At 55.6% G+C, this 19,876-nt stretch overlaps 8 protein-coding genes across 8 annotated transcripts; 4 read left to right on the top strand and 4 right to left on the bottom strand.

Moving 5' to 3' along the window:
* Window positions 1–520: 520 nt before the first annotated feature.
* Window positions 521–1,513, bottom strand: JCM15063_002852 (uncharacterized protein; the record flags this gene model as incomplete). Its single annotated transcript, XM_076679362.1, has 6 exons — window positions 521–613; window positions 686–806; window positions 873–951; window positions 1,023–1,084; window positions 1,198–1,237; window positions 1,408–1,513. The coding sequence occupies 6 exons, from the start codon at window positions 1,511–1,513 to the stop codon at window positions 521–523; spliced, it is 501 nt and encodes a 166-aa protein (XP_076533472.1).
* Window positions 1,514–1,843: 330 nt separating this feature from the next.
* On the bottom strand, window positions 1,844–3,519 carry RPN10 (proteasome regulatory particle base subunit RPN10; the record flags this gene model as incomplete). The annotated part of the gene is made up of 7 exons (XM_076679363.1): window positions 1,844–1,896; window positions 1,972–2,347; window positions 2,419–2,802; window positions 2,879–2,974; window positions 3,052–3,163; window positions 3,240–3,345; window positions 3,453–3,519. The coding sequence occupies 7 exons, from the start codon at window positions 3,517–3,519 to the stop codon at window positions 1,844–1,846; spliced, it is 1,194 nt and encodes a 397-aa protein (XP_076533473.1).
* A 206-nt stretch (window positions 3,520–3,725) lies between these two features.
* TSR2 (Tsr2p) lies at window positions 3,726–4,454 on the top strand (the record flags this gene model as incomplete). Its single annotated transcript, XM_076679364.1, has 1 exon — window positions 3,726–4,454. The coding sequence occupies one exon, from the start codon at window positions 3,726–3,728 to the stop codon at window positions 4,452–4,454; it is 729 nt and encodes a 242-aa protein (XP_076533474.1).
* A 372-nt stretch (window positions 4,455–4,826) lies between these two features.
* Window positions 4,827–7,477, bottom strand: JCM15063_002855 (5'-AMP-activated protein kinase beta subunit family protein; the record flags this gene model as incomplete). Its single annotated transcript, XM_076679365.1, has 4 exons — window positions 4,827–4,853; window positions 4,934–4,945; window positions 5,040–5,925; window positions 5,991–7,477. The coding sequence occupies 4 exons, from the start codon at window positions 7,475–7,477 to the stop codon at window positions 4,827–4,829; spliced, it is 2,412 nt and encodes an 803-aa protein (XP_076533475.1).
* A 757-nt stretch (window positions 7,478–8,234) lies between these two features.
* On the top strand, window positions 8,235–9,226 carry JCM15063_002856 (uncharacterized protein; the record flags this gene model as incomplete). Its single annotated transcript, XM_076679366.1, has 5 exons — window positions 8,235–8,422; window positions 8,508–8,615; window positions 8,682–8,792; window positions 8,863–9,032; window positions 9,102–9,226. 5 exons carry the CDS (start codon window positions 8,235–8,237, stop codon window positions 9,224–9,226), a joined length of 702 nt encoding a protein of 233 aa, XP_076533476.1.
* A 608-nt stretch (window positions 9,227–9,834) lies between these two features.
* Window positions 9,835–11,362, top strand: JCM15063_002857 (uncharacterized protein; the record flags this gene model as incomplete). The annotated part of the gene is made up of 4 exons (XM_076679367.1): window positions 9,835–10,266; window positions 10,333–10,443; window positions 10,525–10,713; window positions 10,784–11,362. 4 exons carry the CDS (start codon window positions 9,835–9,837, stop codon window positions 11,360–11,362), a joined length of 1,311 nt encoding a protein of 436 aa, XP_076533477.1.
* Window positions 11,363–11,540: 178 nt separating this feature from the next.
* Window positions 11,541–13,784, top strand: JCM15063_002858 (MFS transporter; the record flags this gene model as incomplete). The annotated part of the gene is made up of 8 exons (XM_076679368.1): window positions 11,541–11,935; window positions 11,994–12,017; window positions 12,089–12,195; window positions 12,276–12,406; window positions 12,481–13,006; window positions 13,069–13,128; window positions 13,191–13,624; window positions 13,719–13,784. The coding sequence occupies 8 exons, from the start codon at window positions 11,541–11,543 to the stop codon at window positions 13,782–13,784; spliced, it is 1,743 nt and encodes a 580-aa protein (XP_076533478.1).
* A 264-nt stretch (window positions 13,785–14,048) lies between these two features.
* JCM15063_002859 (uncharacterized protein) lies at window positions 14,049–19,448 on the bottom strand (the record flags this gene model as incomplete). The annotated part of the gene is made up of 6 exons (XM_076679369.1): window positions 14,049–14,102; window positions 14,182–15,054; window positions 15,115–15,239; window positions 15,309–17,637; window positions 17,708–19,110; window positions 19,175–19,448. 6 exons carry the CDS (start codon window positions 19,446–19,448, stop codon window positions 14,049–14,051), a joined length of 5,058 nt encoding a protein of 1,685 aa, XP_076533479.1.
* Window positions 19,449–19,876: the final 428 nt, after the last annotated feature.

Here is a 19,876-nt window from a genome sequence, read left to right on the forward strand (position 1 = left end):
TTACAACTGCTACCCCTGTCAAGCGATTGTTTATTGTAACTAGTGATGAGCTGTATTGTAGTTTCACTAGTGCTTCTCGCCTTTTTAACCATCTACAGTTGTCAGAAGCAGAGATGGCTCTCGCTCTCAAATGATGCGAAAAGGACCGCGATCAAAAGCGGAAGAAGAGAAATCAAGTAGAAATTAAGAGTTTAAAATTGGAACTACTATGTGCAAATAAGCAGACAGGAGAAAAAGAGAGGTGCAATAACACACTCGTACCGACGTACGTCGAGAAGAGGTATGGATATGGGTGGTTGGGCAGAATTTGCGAATGAGGGGTTGGGAGAAGAGGAACTGAAAACGAAATTAGGTGGCGGGGAGCTGTTGGGACTTTATGGTATGATTGTAAAGATGTGGGTTCAACTCGAGGGTGATGATACACATGGGACTGTCGATCTCGGGTTGCAGTCGAGAATTGTTCCGCGTCTGTATCGATTTGGGCAATCATTCTCGAGCGCGCGAATCGGCCGGCTCAAATTTAGACCTCGACGACGGGGCCACCGAAACCGTTGCCGGATCGGCCGGCTTGCGAGCCCTTGATGAGGATCATGATGAGGAGGATGGTGAGGATCTGAACAAAGACGAGGCAAAGTCAGCATTACATTTCTCTAAGGTTGGGCAGACACCGAGATTCGAGACTCACGATCCAGTTCAACCACGAGATACCCTCGATACCGTTAAGGACACCGCAGTAGGCGTACTTGAAGGTGTCGCAGTTCAATCCACCACCGAGACTTTGGGTCAAGGCGGCAACTCCCGACATCCTGTGGTTGACAATCGTGGCATCAGTTTCGACTCTGTCGTCATCTGGACAATCACGAGAAACTCACATGAACACCCAGGAAAGGAAGATGATGATGGCATGGGCGGCGATCGAGAAAATGAAGCTTGTAGTGGCCTTGAGGAATCCTACTCGCACACCGTCGGAATGAGCATGGCAACGAGGACAACAAGCGAGAAGGTTGCGATCGCAAACGTACCGACAAGGTAGATGATCGAGAAGACAAAGGTCCACAGGTTGGCGAACAAGAGGAAACGGACTCTGGAGAGACGGGCGAGAACGGAATGAGCAATGATTCTTTCGAGAGGAAAGCCAATGACGCAGGCGAGCCGGTCGAAGCGAATGTTTCATCGTTCATTGAATCAGAAGCTTACCGGTCACGGATCGAGTGCGAAGGCCAGACTCCACCGTTGTCTACGAGAGCGAGGCGAGAGAGCAAAGGGTTAGTGTCATGACCCCAAAGCCGAGACAGGAAGGTGTTGCTGCTCTGTCTGTCTCGCGCCCTCGAAACCACAGGCTAGTGCAGGCGCGCGCGAGAGAGAGACCGCAGAGTGGATCAACAGCTGGAGGAGCGAGCGACGTACAGTGGTTCGTGACGGCAGCGCACATGGCCCATCCCACCAGCGTGAACAGGATGAGAAGACCGAACAAGATCGGGTGCGCGCGCTTGACGTGAGTATCGATAGGCATATTGGTAAGAGTTCGAGTGTTCGAGGGTGATGAGATGTAAGTGAAAGCGAAAGGTTGAGGGGAAGGAGAGAGAAGAGAAGGACCAGGGCCGAAAATGGGCGATCGCTCGAGCGAGAAAAAGTCAGAGCCCGCGTCATCGCTCTCGGTCATCTGAAAGTTAGGAAGTCTTTCCTCCACAGGTCCGAGGGTGACATATGCTACAAGTCGTACGATTTGATCATTTGCCATCTCTCTCGCCTCGACGGGATATGTATCTCGCTCGAATTTTGATACTCACTGCAGCGAACTATCGAATTGCTTTCGATCACACAACATTGCAAACAAACGAATTTACTCTTTCTTTGCCTCTTGGTTTTCGGCAGCGTCTTGCATACTCAGCGCAACTGTACAGAGTAAACATTTCCCATGAGCCTTAAGGTCGCTAGAGTATAAAGGTAAGGAGCAAGATGTCGACTCACTCGCTCGTGCAATGTCCTCGTCTTCGTCGTCCTCGGCATCGTGGTCCATGTCCCCTTCGTCTCCAACCATGTCAACATCCTCGATCTCTCCTCCTTCATCTCCTCCTTGACTCAACAAGAGAGCTCTCCTCAACTCTTCATCCTCGTCCACGTCCTCGTCATCTTCATCATCGTCAACCTCGGCGATCACGTGATCGGGTTGGTCCTCCGTCTTGACTGCGCCCTCGTGCACGTTTGTCGGGATCGAAGCGCCCCCAGTCGGGTCTGTGATGCGAGTCGAAACTCCTTCTGGTACCGTCGAATCAGAGGATGTTGCTGCCGATTGGTTCGCCGCTGCCTGTCGAGCCTGTTCCTCTTGCAACGACATTCGCAAAGCCTGGAAAAGGTGGTGTTTTCCCGATCAGCATATCGTATCACCCTTGGATTGTAAAAGAGTTGGGAATTTACCATGGCGAGTTCCGGATCGAGGTTCGGGTCGACTCCAAACTCGTCCGCTTGTCCACCGGCGCCTGCGGACCCTCCTACACCTCCAGAAATGCCCGACATGTCGTCCTCGTCATCATTGCCTCGTGCGATCGCAGACTGCATGATTTTTTCGCTCAAGAGGTGCGGTCCTGGTTCGACATGCAGGAAATGCGAGTTGTCCGAACTCGAAGTCGCTTCGACCAATGCCGTCAGTTTCGTCTCGTTCGTTTCAGATGGTGTAGATGTCGTGAAGGAGGTCGAGGTTGACGCGGTGAGAGTCGGGATCGTGAGATCCACTTCCGAGGTTGAAGTTCCAAACGCGATGATGTCGAGAGCGACATTGTTCTTCTTGAGCTTCTTGCCAAGCTAGAGATGAAACGTTGAGTGTAACTCGTCAGCCGACGAGGAAACAGGCACGGTCAAAGAGTACTGGACAACTCACTTTGACGAGCGAAGCCTGCGAATCGGGAATCGGAGATCCGACGAATGCAATGATGCGTTGTCTCTGGTTCTTGTTCTGTCGGTGTTTAAGTGCAAGCTGTTCGAAACAATCACCAACAACGCACTCAACGGTCAGGATAACAAAACTGTTCGAGGTGCAGCTAGTTGCCGTACCTGGGCCACCTGGATTCCAGTTTGTAGGTCAACGTTGCCACCTCGTTTCATGTCGTGCATTGCCGCGATCAGTTTGCCTTCATCCTGAGTCAGGGTCGTCAACACTTCGGGACTGTCGAGAGAAACAGCCGAATCCAAAAGTCAGTTGCGAGACTCTGGCTTTCGAAAGAAGGGGAAGACGTTTGTACCCTTTGCCGGCCATGACCATGAGTCCTACTTCATTCTCGGGGTTGGCGCGCACTTTCGAGTTGAACAGGACATGGACCGCGTCACTCTGCGCTTCCAACCGTGTTGCTGTCGATTCCGAAGAAACGAGCGTGTCAGCTTTACTGTAGTATAGCTCTAGAGTCGGCTGGCGAGACTCTCGACGCAAAGAGTTGGCGAGAGTAGAGATGACTGACGTGCGTAATCGCCGTTGAGCGAATGGTGCGAATTGTCGAGGATAATGATGGTCGCTTCCAACGACATCTTTGGATGCGAGCGTAGTACTGTGTAATATGTGCAAAGGTAGCGGGGGTTCGGAAGCGGAGGAGTACTACTCGAGACCGATGATCAAACTATCCTTTCATCTGCCTACATCGAATCTTCAAGCACTTGCATGCAAGTAGCTTCACCTTCGTATCCTACATGGTTTGCACTGGAATCCTGACCCCTGACACGTTCCATTGAACAGCATGTCGGAAACAGTGGCACCCTCTGGTTCGTCTCCAGAAGACCAAGCCCTCCTCTTGTTTGCCCGCGCGACTCTCGACCTCTTGCAAATCTGGCCTGCGTTGCGACTCGCAATCACTCACGGGTGGGGAGGAGGCACGAAACAATCGATCCAAGGTCGTACTCACCTCGCAGAAGACATTGTCGATCTTTTCTATTCGACCGCGACCACTTCCAACTCGACTGCATCGTCATCATCTTCATCACAGAACCAGGGAGGGAGTACATCGTTGAGTGAAGGAGGAATCGCGTTGCCTGCACGAGACGATGTCGAAGAAACTCTCAAATGGTCCATCTCTCAACAATTCGACCTCGACCTCGAAGACGGTTCAGAAGCGACCATTGCGAAAGATCTGATCGCCCTGTGGCGAGAATGTATTCGTAGGGTACTCACCAACGATCCGAACGAAGGTCCTCTCGCTACGAAATTCAGGACGGGTGCAGACAAGGCGAAACGTGAAGATGGTGAACAACGGTTTGCGGCACAACGCGCTCCGGGTCAAGATGGAGAAGACAACGATGACGATACGACCGACGAGGATGACGACAGTGATGGGTTTGAAACCGAGGAGGACGAACACATGGGAGACGTGCAGCATGAAGCGCCGCCCCCGCGTGAACGTCCTGAACCCGTCATCGACGAAGATGGGTTCGAAATGGTTCAACCAAAGAAGAAGGGAGGCCGGAGATGATACTGGATCGTAATTACCCATGATTTCGTCAACACGGCAAGGAAATCCCCTTGCGAGTGAGGAATGATGCCAGAGGTCCCGAGAGTGCAGAGCGAGTCTGGACAATGGGTTACTTTGCAAGACCGAGGAGCAAAAGTTGAGAGAAACAGATCAAGGAAGGGGGGGAAAGAACGATTTGTACAAATATACGGGGAAAAACGGCACAGCACCAGACGCGACAAATAAGTTGGAATTCTAGAAAGAACAACGAGGAAAAGTATATCGAGATGAAACTGCTTGACCAAGAAAACGAGATACAGAGGGGAAAGTTGCCTCTTGACGGCTATGCACAACGTATTCCTGTAGCGGAAGACACCAATTTTGGTTCAAACGTTACCGAGCCAATGCTTTGTAGTAAACCTGTCGCACGTGTCCGAAAGGAAATGTCAGTAATAGGTCCGTGGCTGCATGCCCGGTAACACGCTGAATACGAGACTTACGATCGTCACAAACTGGAAACCGCGTAATGGGGCAAAACGGGCGAAATGTCAGCATATGCTCGTGCAACCATATTGCGCAAAATTGAAGAGACGACGATTTCCGTACCTTTCGTTTGTACCGCGTCGTGACTCCGACCGACAAGAAGCCTCCTTTGATCGGGCTCGCCGCCAAGTGGTTGATCACCGAGTGATCTGGTTTCGGCAAGATACTGTTGTCGTCGCCACTGCCCATCGTCACGTACGCCGCGTGGTTCAATGGACCTTTCTCAAGTTGTGCCGGGAGCGTCGGAGGGGGTACTCCCGCCGAGACGGGTTGCGGAGGGTACACCGGTCCGGGAGTCGACGAAGTCGGGTTCGGGTTCGCGTTGAGCCAGTCCGTTTCGATCTGGTCCCGTTCGAGTTCCCACTGACCCCACTGTTCGAGTTCTTCAGGAATCTCTTGCGACCACGTCGCAAGGTCGTCCTCGTCGTACACTCCTCCACCAGCCCCTCCTCCCGATTCACCCGCATCGTCTTCGAGCCCGGTCGCGGCGGCAGCTGCACCTCCAGGCAACCCTGCGAGGATCCCGGGCCACTGCGAACTGTTGTAGCTGTTCGTGATCGATTGACCTGCAGATCGTGCAACCGCCTGTTCTCTCAGCTTGGACGGTTGCCCGGTCCACTGCGGTGGCAGGATGGAGACGGCGGCCGTGGCCGGAGCTGAAGTCGATGGAGCTGGCACCGCCGACGTCGGCTTGGACGCGTTCGCCGTCTCGGCGCTCTGGTCGGAAGTATCTGTTGGTCCGTTTGGTGTCGATGGAGCTGTAGGGTTCGTCCACAAACTGGCGGGGAGTTTGGTATCGATCGGATTCACTTGCAGATAGTTGATCAGGTTGCCATCGGCATCGGTTGCCACTGGCAAGTGTTTCGATGCTTTCCACTCGTTGTCGACGATAAACTTGAGCCGATGAGGCCCAGGCGGCAGGGAGATCAATGCGGAGAAATCAGTTGGGCTGAAGAGTAGTTGTCATCGTCAGATTTCGGTGGAAGCCAAAAGAGCGAGAGGTGCAGAACTCACTCGGTCTTGCGCAACTCAATCTTGACTTTCCACCCGTTCGCAAACGTGCCCGTGACGTATACTTCTTTCGGTCCCTTCTTGATCCCTTTGCGCTCTTCCTGGCCATCCTCGTTCCTCCATTTGATCAGCGTCGGCACGCCGCTTTTGCCTGCCCCGAGGTCGACTGCAGCTGCGATCAAGTTTTGGGCAATCGTCTGAGACGGCACCGAGAGCAACGGGATCGGAATCGCGGCAGCTGGGGCATTGAGGAGCGTCGGCGGTAGCAGGACGGCGGGAGAAGGGTATTGGCCGGTAGGCGTAGATACTTTCGAGTGCGTCGGAGAGGCAATGACGGACGTGCCGGATGGAATCGACTCGGCCGACAAGGGGAGGGCATCGGTAGGAACAGGGGGAGCGAGGACGGTCTCGATTGGAGCTTGAGACGGCGGATTCGGGCTCGAAGAATGGGGTGGCAGGAGATCTCGCTCGGAAGGCAAATGCGATGGGACAGACTGAGGGGAGGTCGGGCAGAAGGGGGAATTTGGTGCAAAAATGGAAGACGCGGCCTCACTCAACGATGCGGCTGCAGGAGTAAACGTGCGACTCGATGATTGGGGTCCCAAGGTCGTAGGTGATGACTCGGCTGTTGGTGGAGCAGAATGGCTCTTCGGGTGCTCCGTAGCCTCGTCGGGCGTGAACGGCGATTCGGCTGGCGGCTCTTCGCCTTTCGGGCTCGACAAGACTGGCATCGATTCGGTGCTCATGAGCACTTCGGGTGTCAGCCTGGCCGAGTCTCGGTACCCGGGGTGCATCGTATCGTCTGGATCCATCGGCAATTGTAACGGATCTCTCGCATTCGCATCCCGTTCCGCCTCCTCGAGATCATCCTTTGCCGTTTTGGCGCCTGCTGCGCCTGAGCCCACGCCTATCTCTCCCCTTGCTACTGCATCGCTGCGCGCGGTCGTTGCATTGCCAACGGTCGAGATCGCTTTGATCGGCACCACTTTGGCCATGCCTCCAGGTGCAGGACTCGCTACGAATCCAGTTCCGTCATCGACACGCTTGGGTCCGTACACGACGTGCTCAGCTTTGCCTTGCATCGCTCCGCGCAGAGTGCCGACTCCGCTACCGGGTCTCGGTCGATTCGGGTCGTCGACGTCGTCCGAACCTTCTCCCGCGTCGTCAAAGTCGACGTCCGCTTCGTCATCGACGACAGCCGCGCCTTTTCTGCGGTGATACCCTCCTACCGTGATCGAAGGCAAGCGTGCCATGGATGGGGCTTTCTTCGACGAGGCAGCGGAAGCCTGCTGTGACGAGCTGACATCCGGCGTGTCGGCACTCGGCTTGTTCTTCTTGCGTCGTTCGGCGAGTGAGCTCGTTCGCGAAGGTCGCACGTCGTCAGTCGAAGGCAGCGAGATGTTGCGGGGGCGAGGAGACGAGCGTGCGGCCGCTCGGGCTAGATGCGAGTGCGAAGTCGAGGACGAAGGAGTCGAGGCATTGTTGCCCATGTTCTCGCTGTAAGAGTGTGCGCAGACTGCAGAGGTTTGACGTTAGGACAGGATTCGCAAACAGAGAGAGACGAGAGTTGGGAAGGCGGTGACATCGGCAGAACCGATCTCGTTCTCGAGAGGAGATGCAGTTTCGGATGCTTCGACGACGCAATGTGCTCCTTCAGAGCCTCTGCAGTTCGACTTATTTCCGGATGGACGGCAAGCCCGTGTCCTACAAGGGAGGAGAGATTGTGACCGAATCGAACAGTGCACGTCCGGTCCCTCGTCCACAGCTTCCGATTGTTGCCAAAATCGAGCAAGCGCGCTGCTCACCTTGAGCCGATGACTACACACGGTGTACACGCTGAGTCGGGTCGGGTCGGAGATGAGGTCGGAACGCGATTCGATCGGGAGTCACGCCGAGTCGAGCAGTGCAGGCGGTCCAGGCGAGTGAGCTGATGTGCCACAGAGACTGTGCAGAGTACTCGCTCGTGCCGGTCACAGGCTTGTCGTATAATGGGGGCACGGATGTGATCGGTGATCGGGATCAGGCGCAACTGCGCCGCGGAGAGTGCTTGTCATCAGCACGAAGCCGCCCCCTCACCTCAATTACTAGGATCTACGACCAGTATCAGCCGAACTGTGATAATCTGTAGCTCTAGCGGCAGGCGCTCGAAGAATTTGCCCGAAAAGCGCGATCTGTCGATCCTCTCCGAATGGAATCTTCCCTCTGCGGTTACACCTCGCGCGATTTGCCCAGGCCCGACAGCCTCGCATGCTGCGACTATTGGCACTCATTTCCTTCACGTCGATTGCGTTCGCCCTCGCGTCCGCATCGACGCCAACGACGCCTGCGGGGTCTGTCCTGTCGACGCCCACGACCGATCCTCTCGTCAAGCGACAAGCGACAAATCAGCAGTCTAGCTCGACGTCTTCGACGATCAGTATCCCTCAGACTGCCGCGTAAGCTGTCCAAGCTCCGTTCCCGACGCGCTTGCGGTGTTGACTGACTCGAACCTGGTCCCCCCTCGCTTCGTCGTGCGTCCAGTGCGGGAGGTCTCTCCTATCTGACCCCAGCTCAGACTGCGGCTGCTTCGTACTACAAGATCGCGTCGGGCAACCCCATCACGTTCGGGTGGAATTACACATCGCTTTAGTGAGATTGAACCGCTCTACCTCCTGATCTTGACTGCAGACGCTGACTTCTTGACGACGATGATAGCGTCACCCCCACGAGCTTGACGTTCGAGGCGAGGTGCACCGCAAACGGCTACACTTACCCCATTACGACGATCGCAGCCTCGGAAACTTCGCTCGTGTGGGACCCGTGGCAGTCAGTCTCGGCTCCTGTCCTTTTGTGCTTGTACCCGTTCCCAAACTGACGTTCAGGTTGCGCTCGACAGGTACGCACAATCGCCGAATGCCCTCCCATTCGCGCAAGCGAGTTACACGCTGAGGGTGTACGATGAACGAGGTCCGGATGCGACGGCCGAAGCCGGTCGCTTCAACGGCAACAACGCCATCGTCAACTTTGCCATGTACTCGCCGCAGCCGTACACTCCCCTAGCCTCGGGTGAGCCGACAACTCGCGGCGGCTTTGAATCATACTCGCGTTAGGAACTGACACGGTTGCATGTATCAGGGTGGACATGCGCGGGGTGCTCCTTTGCGAGTGTCTCCAAGGCAATTTCGCATCCGCTCGTGATTGCGCTGCCCGTCACGATCGCGCTCGGGCTCATCGGAGGAGCCGGAGTCCTCGGTCGGTAGGAGAAACCGATCACCGGCTTAACGCTCACTATCACGACATTTTGCTATAGACACTGTTTCCGCGCTTGTATCGCACTTTGCGTCACTTGCTTCCCGACCCGTATCTCATTCGACTCGACAGACACTCGCGCGCAAAAAGGCCCTTGCCTCGCGCCGTCACGACTCGCTACATTCCTCTAATCGCCCTCACGTTGCTCTGTCCACTTTCTCTGTCCGGTTGCGACACCTTTCGTCTGCGTTCTCTCATTAGATTCGAGCATTTCCGAGCCGTTCGAGGGGCTGGGGCTCCAGTCACCAATTTCTTTCTATTCTCTCTCTGTGTTACCTACTGCAACTGTAGCATGTCTGAATCAAGCCATTCATGTCGTATCCTGATACTCTGAGAGCCATTGCGGATATTGACCAACTTGAAGAAATGGCAAGTTTCCTCGCGTTGGCATAATGAGACATAGCAGAACCTTCAAACAAGGTTGCAGCGCTCTCTGCATTCGTCTTCGCTTCGTCAGTCAATCAGAACACGCAAGACTCGGCGACGTCAGCACTCTCTGTCCAGATCAAGTTCCGCTGCACCAAACACCGCCTCACTCGTCATCGCCTTGAACCCACAAATGACTTTGGCTCCCGATGACCGGCCTCTTCACGCAGTGCCAATCCCAGACCGACCACCTCCTACGTTCCGAGGTCGCTTGCGGATCCTGTCCTTCAATACGACCTTCCTCTTGTACCTCGTGTTTGCGCACAGTTTCCAACTGTCCTTCGTCCCGTTCCTCATCTTGTCGATCCTGTGCTCGTTCACGAGCGCCGAACCTGTCAGAACGGTGAAACGTGTTTCGAGGGAGGTGTTCCGACTCGGGATCAAGTGGACGAAAGAGATCTTTGCCAGCATCTTGATCGGCCTCGTCAGATTCTTTGGCACGAGCAAACTCGTCTTTACGGCAGACAGTCGAGAAGAGTTGGACAGGCTCGTCTTGAGGGATGAAAAGGGCAGAGTGACCGGGTTCCGGATCGACAAGTATGCCGTATGGATGTCCAACCATCAGGTTCGTTCCCTTCTCCGTGCAGGCCTTCCCACTTGTTCAGCTGACAAAACCATCAACGACGCTCAGTGCTATGTCGACTGGATCATGATCTGGTTGGTTCTCGCTTTCGGTAACGTGAGCGAAGGGATCGTAATCATTATCAAAGCTTCGCTTCGATGGGCTCCCCTCGTCGGTCCCGTAAGTTTGTCCTTCTCTCACGACTTGCACCATTCTATCCTGGATAACAAGTGTACTGATACCTCGTATACACTTCTGTAGGCCATGCAAATGTTCCGCTTCATCTTCATCTCGCGCCAGAAACCTTTGTCACAGTCGACCATGTACGAAACCGCACGAGATTCAATCGAGCGTCAAGACCCGTTCCAGCTCGTCATCTACCCTGAAGGTACACTCTACTCGAGACTGACGAGGCCCAAGAGCAAAGCGTTTGCCCAGGCTCGCAACATTGTAAGTCTTGTCTTGGTTCACCGTGTTCCCCTCTCGAGACAATCCTAAATGCGCAATGTCAACTGTGCAGAAGGATATGGAGTACACTCTCTTGCCTCGATCGACTGGGTTGTTGTACACCTTGCGACTCTTGTCGACCTTGTTCCCAACTTCTTCGGTTCGAGACTCGGATACCGAGAAATCGTCGTCGAACGAACCCGAGCTCAAGTTATACGATTTGACCCTCGGGTACTCGGGTGTCGAACCGAGCACGTACGCGCAGTCGCACTACACCTTGCAGACGATCTTTGGACTCGGGATCGCACCCCCGACTGTCCACATGCACATCTCGACGCTTGCAATCTCGTCAATCCCAATTGGAGACGTCCGTGCGAGTGCACGACAGAATCACATTGAAACGGAAATCACGAAGGAAGAGCGCGACACGTTCGAATGTTGGTTGTTTGAACGGTGGCAAGAGAAAGACGACAGGATGGGCAGGTTCAAAGCAGATGGTAGAGGGTTTGTGGAAGAAGAGATCAAGGCAGGAGGCAGAGTCGAGTTCGAAATCGAATTGCGAGCGGAAGATTGGGTCAGGTTGACCAGTGTCCCGATCGGATTGACCCTCTTTTGGTATGCGATCGCTTATGTTGGACGAGCTCTATTGTAGCCTGTTACTCGTTTCTACTGGCGTACTAGAACCAAGATTGTTGTCGAGCGACTCGGACCGGACCGTGCGGAAGCTTCGGAACGCCGGACGGGGCGCTCCGCTCTTCGGCAGGTATTTTCGGCACGCCAAATTTGCATCGCCCCTTGCAATTGTACTCTCACCCATCGCCTCTGTGATCATGACAATAGACGACAAGCGCGATCCAAAGGTACTCGAGGAACCAACGACAGTATCGAGCAGCATCCCGATCGCTGCTTTGAGCAAACCCGCATCATCTTCAAACCGGCATCGAGGGTCAGACGCGACCGACACTGTAGGTTCTGGCGTAGGCGAAGAAGACGAGGACAGTAACATTACACTGCATGATGCTGAACCGGCGAGCACTGCGACTGTTGTCGAGAAGGACGTCGAGAAGGGGCGAGCGCCAGGGAACGCTACAAAATCGGAACAAGAGGAGCATTATTACAGTGTTGAAGATGGGTCAGAGATCATTGTCGTCAAGTGGAAAGGCCCAGATGATCCGGCAAACCCGCTCAACTGGAGCAACCCACGGCGGATGACCTCGACGTTCATGTGAGCCCCTTCTCTCCATCTACTGCCGTATCTGAACTCACCCGATGCATCTTCACAGTGTTGCTGCGTTCACACTTCTTGCGTGAGTCTTTTCCATGACCTAAAACGCAAGAAAAATCTGCAGCAGCTAATACAGGGTACACCTTCGGCTAGGCCTCTTTCTTCGTCGGCGATCTCTCCTGCAGCTCCGCAAGTTGCTCAGGCACTCGGCATTACGAGCCAAGTGGAACTGTCCATGGTCACCTCGATCTTTGTTCTCGGTAAGCAGTCTTCCTCTCAAGACCAATTCTGTCGCAATGAAAGTCAAAGCGACACAATTAATGCGGTCTACCTGTTCCAGCGTTCGCTATTGGACCACTCCTCCTCGCTCCTGCGTCGGAGCTGTACGGACGCGTGCGCGTGATTCAGTGTGCGAATCTGGTCTACGTAATTTTCAACTTGGTGTGTGCTTTTGCTAAAACCAAAGGCCAGGTACGTCCAGCATCGATCGTTGTCTATCGCTTCTTATCCAGATTCGCGCTAACTCGAGTGTCGATCTCCTGCAGTTCATCGCGTTCAGGTTCATAGCCGGCCTAGGAGGTGGCGCTCCTCTGAGCATAGGAGCTGGTGTTCTTGCAGACCTGTGGCGACCCGAAGAGCGTGGCCGAGCTGCTGCGCTCTATTCGCTGGGCCCGTTGCTCGGACCAGCGCTCGGACCGATCGCTGGTAGCTGGATCGCTCAACGGATACCGAACGACGGTTACAAATGGATCTTCTACAGCACCACGATCTTCTCTGCTCTCGTGCAAGGACTCGGTCTGATTCTCCTGCGCGAGACGTACCACCCTGTCCTCCTCAATGAACAAGTTGCCCAGATCAAGAAATCGATGAACCTCCCACGCAGCAGCGACAAGGTCCAAACAATCTTCGATGTCAAGGCGGGTGGTAAAAAGAAGCCTATGCAAGTATTCAGGCATGGCATGTGTCGACCTCTCGTGCTATTCTTCCATGAGCCTATCATTCAAGTCCAAAGTTTATATATGGGTCTGCTTTACGGGATCATCTATATGATGCTCGTTTCGACGACAGCGAGTAAGAGTTGATAAATCCTCTGACGATCTCATAAAATGCAAGCTGATTAATGCCTTGTACAGTCTTTGAGGTCGTCTACCACGAGTCGACTGGAATTGCCGGTCTCAATTTTATTGCCATGGGTGCGCAAATCTTACTTCGCTTACAAGGAGGCAATGTCTGACTTGCCGAGTTCGTCTCTCAGGACTCGGATTTTTCGTTGCCGCCCAGGGAGGAGCGAGATTGCTCGACGTCATCTACCGCAAGCTCAAAGTCCGCTACAATTCGCCAGGACGACCAGAGTTCCGCCTACCTTTCCAATTCCCGGCTGCAGTCCTGCTCCCGCTTGGCCTCCTGCTTTACGGATGGGGAGCAGAACGGGCTCTGCATTGGATCGTGACCGACATCGGTCTCTTCCTCGTCTCGTTCTCAATGATCCTCGTGTTCCAGTCGACCCAGATGTACCTCTTGGATGTTTTCGGAATCTTCAGCGCATCGGCAGTTGCTGCCACGGTGTGTCTGCGTTCTCTGTTTGGATTCGCACTGCCGCTCGCGGCTCCGTACATGTGGGATTCGCTCGGATACGGATGGGGTTGCACTCTGTTGGCAGGTGCTGCGATCCTGATCTCGTGGCCGACCGTGCGTTCACCTTTCTCTCTTTCTCGTGTTTCTACTGCTAGCCGTATCCCGACTGACATCGTACGCGGGCGCTCAATTGTTTTCCCCCATCTAGATTCCGGTCCTGTGGTTCTACGGCGAAAGAATCCGGATGAAATCCAAATTTGCGCGCAAATCTTGAATCATTGGTAAACAGCATTCACGCATCTTTGCGCATTGTAGACTCTTAGACCTTGCAAATATCATCTTTATTGTTGTGCTCACTCTCTCACGAAACGGTCGCATCGGAATGGCTCAAAATTTGGGGAAAGATAGCAACGATGCGTGAACAGACTAGGCTTGAGACTACTTTTGGAGTGCATACAGGAAGAAAGATAGAGATCCATACATCACAAATCACAAAATACAGTAGACAAGGCGCGGAGGAATGACGAAAAAGGGGGAATCAAGGACTACCGTCCGAATTGCGAGATGAAGAAACGCCCGAGTCTATAAGAGCCTGCACAACAGAGAAGAGCTTGCTCATCAGCATACAGTCAAGCAGTCTGACTGGGAAAGTACATTCGAGAAAAACTCACTTGTCCAAACGAAGCACTGCCAACCCGGTTTCGATTGAATTCGGCAATTCTGGCGCCTTCGGCCATGACATCGCTCAGCGATGGCTCAAGGGCCGATGGGGGTAGAGGGGTAGGTCCTGGGCGATGTAATGCTGAACCTTGGCCCTCCCGTTCCTGGACGAGTTCTTCGAGTTTCTCCTCGACCCGGTCGAGCGTGTGACCCGCTTCGTCATACTGCTTCTTGCTCTTCGGTGGTGGCGCCTTCAAGGCATCAGGAGTGTCTTGCGGAGTTGGGGATGTGAGCGTGAGGGAAGGCTGAATTTTCGGTTCCGAGATGGTGTTGACTGGGGGCTGCAGTCCTGGTGAGACTTTGTTGGAACTTGTAGGGTCGGGAGGACTGTCGGCGCGCTGTCGATCGATATGCAGGTGACCACGGACTTCGTCGGCTTTCGAGCTGATCCCAGCCGAGAACCGAGTCGACGATGCGGTTTGAGTGATCGGTCGAGGGACCTCGTTGGCGGCACACAGGTTCGCATCGGTGATTTCGGCCTGCCGACTGAAGCCGGACAGGTAGGCCATCGAACCCCACTCGACAAGCTTTGTTTCGAGCCATGGCAGTGATACTGGTTTCGTCAGGAAATCGTTACATCCAGCGGCGAGCGCGTTGACTCGATCAGCTTGGAGCGATGAAGCGGTGAGAGCGACGATGATGACGGGCATGTGGAGCAGAGGTGAACCGGGATTGCTGAGAGGATTGCTCGTGTTGGACATTGATGGCGAGTTGAGATCGGCTGTCGGGGTCGTGATGAACGTTCCCACGTTGTTCGCTCGTTCAAGATCACGAATCTCTCGCGTCGCCTCGATTCCGTCCTTGACAGGAAGTTGAATATCCATCTGACAGAACGAGAAGTTCAGTTGACCGTCCCTTACAAGAATGCGATAAGAAGGACTCACGAGTACGAGGTGGAAATTGCCCTTCTTCCACTTTTCGACGGCTTGGTCTCCGTCAACAGCGACTTCGCACTTGATCCCGCGTTTCTTCATGAAGACGGACAGAATCGTTTGATTGATTTTGTTATCTGCGCACATGCGTCAATCAGCCCGCTGCCTGAGGTTGCGAGATCAAGAGCTAGAAAGCTGTGACTCACCTTCGACGATGAGTACGCGAATCGGGGGCACGGATGGTAACGTATTCTTCCTGCTCGCTCTCCGTCTACCTTTCACAGGCTGAGACACGGTCGACGTCCGCGTCCGGGAGAACGCGCCACGTGGAGAAGAAGGACTCGGAGGAACCTTGGCACCGAGCGCGCGCGCAGCCGCTGCAGCACCTTGAGCCGCTGGCGCAAGTGGCGTTGTAGGCGGGGGGTGTCCACTAAGCGAGGGAGTAGCGACGGTCCCGCGTCGACTCGTCGGTCCAAAGTTCGGACTGCTGTTCGTGCTGACGGCATGCGGTGTGTGCGAGATCGAATTCGGTCCGGAACCTCCTCCGCTCGAATTACTGTGACGGCCGATAGAAGGGGGTCGCTTCGACAATGACCCGCTCGAGGTGTGACGGGACAGCTGTGAACCGGGTGGTGGCAGTTCTTCTGGTGAGACGTCCTCACCATTGGCTCGAGATTTGGCAGCCGAGATGAAAGAATCGAGATGGAGAGCTGGAGTACCCAGGGGGAGCGGCGGACTAGCGGTGTCAGAATGGTGAGTCGACGAATTGCTGGATTTGCGACGTTGGGTCGAGGGTCCCAGTCCAATCTCATGCGGCGTCGCAGTAGACACTCGATTCGAAGGATTGGAGGCATCGGTCGAGAGCTCGTGCGCGCCATGATCCCGGAAGGTTTCGGCCGGAGCCCGGTCGCGCTCCATAGGTTTGCTGGCCGCTTTCTCCTTCGCGTGAATCAACCGCTGCGAGCGTGTTTGCGGTTGGAAGAAGATACCAGAACGTCCGTCGGGTGACTGGATGACCATACCTTCGCTCGGCGTCGCTTCCTTGAGTTCTTCCGCGACGCTCGAGAAGTACGAATCTTGCGATTCTTGCGCCTGTCCAAGTGGAGATGGCGGCATATGGCTAGTCGTTGGGAAGATATTGCTCGAGGGCGAGAAGTACGTTGGAGGCGTCCGAGGTTTGGCCGAATGGCTCGCATCGCCCGACCTCGAACCGGATCCGTCCGAGCCACCAAAGTCGAATTCTTGATCCTTTGCGAGTGCTGGCGAGAGCCGAGGAGTCCAGTACTGGATTCCGGGCGACGTGGGCGACGTGGCGATCGGCGGCAGGAATGGATCAACAGCAGGGCGTTTCAGTGCGGTCCACAGGGCAGTAATAATGCGACGCGGGCCGGCAGGTTTCGGAATGACGAGAACTTCGGGCAAAGTGGGTGAGCGAGTTGTGGCGAGCGCGTCGGCCACGATCTCCTTTATCGTCTTGTAGTGCGTCAGACTCGCGAAGTGGATGATGACCCATTGAGACGGGCCTTGTGGCTGCATCTGATGCAATTGGCGCACGTGCGGACTCGATCGCGCTCGACGGGTCGCAAGTTGAGGTCGCTTCGAGATCAGTGTCGGAGGCGCATGGAGAGGAGGCGCACGCAGCGAGACGAGCAGTCGGCGCAAGGTCGAGACATCATCGTCGATGATGACGAGGTTCGAGTTGGGTTCGCCATGCATAGCTGGGTCGGGCATTTTGGGAGAGCCATCGGAATTAGGCGATCCGAAGCCTGGGGGCGAGCCGTTGTCTGTGCTGGCGAATCCGGAATCGAACCTCGACCCTGCCGAGGGTCTTTTCGCGTCTAACCCGTGCGATGAAGTGCCCGACGAGAGAGGTCCCTCGGAATCAAGTGGTACATGCTGCACGTCCATTCCCCATCCTGCGAGGTACATCGTCAGATGCTTCGCGAATGCGCTCTGGTCGCTTGCGTGCAGGGCAACGCGATGTCCCTTGAGAGCACTGTCAGCGAAGCGTTTGAGGTCTCCCATCGAAGGTTCTTGGCCGATCGACGCCTCGAGACTCGTGCGACGACGGCCGAGCAAGGTGGACGGATGCTCTACCGGACGAGGTTTTGGTCGAGCTGACGGGAGAAGGCCTTCAAGGACCCACGATTTGGCAGTCGTGTCGGCGAGAGATCCCGGTTCTGTCTCGCCAAGCTCGAAGCCGACCCGGGAAAATAGCGATTTCGCAAACGCGGTGCCGAACGGAGGGGAAGGAAGGTCGTGAAATGCCGACCCCGGCGAGTAAGCAGCTTCTTCGTGGAAAGGATGGGCAGAAGTCGTAGGTGCGGCAGTATGCAGGATCTCAAGCGAGACAGTCCACCAGCGTCTGGCGCTCTCAGTTTTGACTGAGGCAGCACTGTCCGCCGATTCGCTGAAGCTCTCGACAGTTGGGGACAACCCAGGCGAGGCATCGGGCGAGTTCGATGCGGCCGTTGCCAAGAATCGGACCTCGATAGTCGACCCAGAGCTTGCGCCGGCGATAATGTGGTGCAGGATCTGCAAAGAGACAGCAATGAGTTGCCCGGAAACGACAGGAGTGAACCAAGCGTATCTGATCGAGACGTACCCAGACCAAGGCGACGCTCCATGCCCGTTCATCAGCTCGCACGAGCAACTGCCTCGACTCGATTTCTTTCCTAACAGGCTTCTTGCCCTCTCCGACCGAACCTGTTTCCTTCTCCTCGGCGGAAGGCGTCGCAGCTGGACTCGGGGCATTCCCGCTCCCAACCTGACCAATCACCAGCTCGATCCCCCTCGCGGCGGTGTCTGCAGCCAAGACATCCGATACGCCTTGCAGCATGGCCGGAAAATCAAAAATCTGCTCGTCTTCGTCTTCATCAGAAGCATCTTCAACCACTTCGACGATCGACGAATCGTCGTCTCCGTCTCGGACTGGCGAGGGCGGTCGCGGCTGTGAGCCTTTGCCGAGTTCGCCAATCCACTCGAACCCACGGAACAGTCGCCAAATCGCGGCGGCACTGACGGCTGGGACAGACAGAGACGATGGTGCATGCAATTCGTGCGAATGCGATGATTTTAAATGGTCGGCGCTCGGGATCCCGGGCAAGAACGAAGCGGCGGTGGTGGTCGTGTCGCCCGTCGCAGTCGAAGCGATACTCGCTCGATCGGACTGCATAAGTTCAGACCTTGAGCACGAGTGCGACCGCGAAGACTTGCAGGACGAAGAGGAGATATCGAGCGCGACCTCGAACAGAGAAGGCATCTTGAGGGGAGGGGAGAAGAGATGTGTTGGACCGAGTTGCGAGAGCAGGAGGAGCGCCGGTGGTAACAGAGTCGCAATCAGCTGCAGAGACTGATCCACGTGTGACACTTGGGGGAATTGCGGTGGTTCCTCGATCGGTCGCAGGGGCGAGGTCAGGGGCATTCCTCCGCTAAGGGAACCAGCGGTGCTAGTTCGATCGTGCGCAGTCAAGGTTCGCTGGCTCAGGACACTTTCCCGACGGGACATCCCGCGCGTGTCTCCGCGCGGTGTCGTTGCGTTGCTGCCTTCGCCTCCTCCGACCGAATTTGGCCCAAAGTGCTCGCCTGGTACAGCGGCGTCCATTGGGTCCCTCTCTTTGCCTCTCAGCGTCGCAGGCGACCCTGGAGACATCCTGGGCGGCTCGGTGGGCAGGTTGGGCGAGGTGAGCGGAGACGTGGCAGGCGACACGGAGGGACTCGCGCTTCTGTGCGATCGACCTCGGTGAAACGCGGGGCGGAACCGCTTCGTTGTGCTCGAACTCGCGCCCCCATGTCCACGTGTTTCTTTGACGGTTGACTGTCCATTTAGCTGGGCAGATGAAGCAGATGTGGAGGGAACTGGGACATCCTGAGCAAGGTTGATCGGACTCGACAAGCTGCGCGGGAGCGGTGGTCGGCTCTGAGGCGAGGTTGAAGGTGGTCGGAACGAGCCGAGGATCCTGGTCAGGAAAGTGCCGGGCTGCGAGGTTGGCGAGAGAGTGTCTCCGGCTGTTTCGGCAGAACGGTGAGCAGATTCCAACCGCGGACAGATCGGCGCAGGGTGTGTACTCACAGGACTGCCTGCGAGTTGCGGTCACGCGCCTAGACTTGGCAGGGATCGAGCTGTGCCCGCTTGCCGATCTTGGTCGGGGCAGCGCGTCTGCTGCTGCGTCGGCGTCTGGGCTCGCGTCCGCCTCTGGAGCAGCGTCTAAGCCAGGAGGCACATCACCATTTGGCGTAGGACCGGTGATCGGAGCGCCGAGTGACGGTCGCTGCTGGATGCTGTTCGGTTCGAGTGGTGGTGACAGGCTCGCCGACGCCGAAGAGTCGGAGACTGGGTCTGCCATGACCGGAACAGAAGGCGGATCACAAGTGTCGAAACGGCGCAGAGCTAGACTCCAGGTTGGCGAGGCGTTTGCGGGGGTCTGTCTATTGAAGCGACTTGTTGAAATGTTCGACGAGGGCGAGGCAATCAGCAGATGATCGACGATCTCCTGTTCTCGGCGCAGGGTCATTTTCACTCCCACTTCCAGCGCGGTGCGGCCAAAATCAGTCGACGTGTGATTGCTTGCTATGTCGAGTGAGCGTGTTCCGAAGTGAACTCAGAAACATGAGACATGCAGCGGAATTGCGCCGAGCGTGCGCCTGGACCTTCTTGGACCGCACGCACGAGCAAACCTCGGACTCCGAAAGGACCGGCCGTTCTTTTCGCGGGGCTCAAGCGGCGACGCGAGTACGCGAGCCGAGCTGCTCAAGTCCGTCCGAAACCGGACCG

The sequence above is a fragment of the Sporobolomyces koalae genome, assembly GCF_050403365.1.
Source record: "Sporobolomyces koalae JCM15063 DNA, S_koalae_JCM15063T_v1_ctg22, whole genome shotgun sequence".
NCBI classification, from domain to species: Eukaryota; Fungi; Basidiomycota; class Microbotryomycetes; order Sporidiobolales; family Sporidiobolaceae; genus Sporobolomyces; species Sporobolomyces koalae.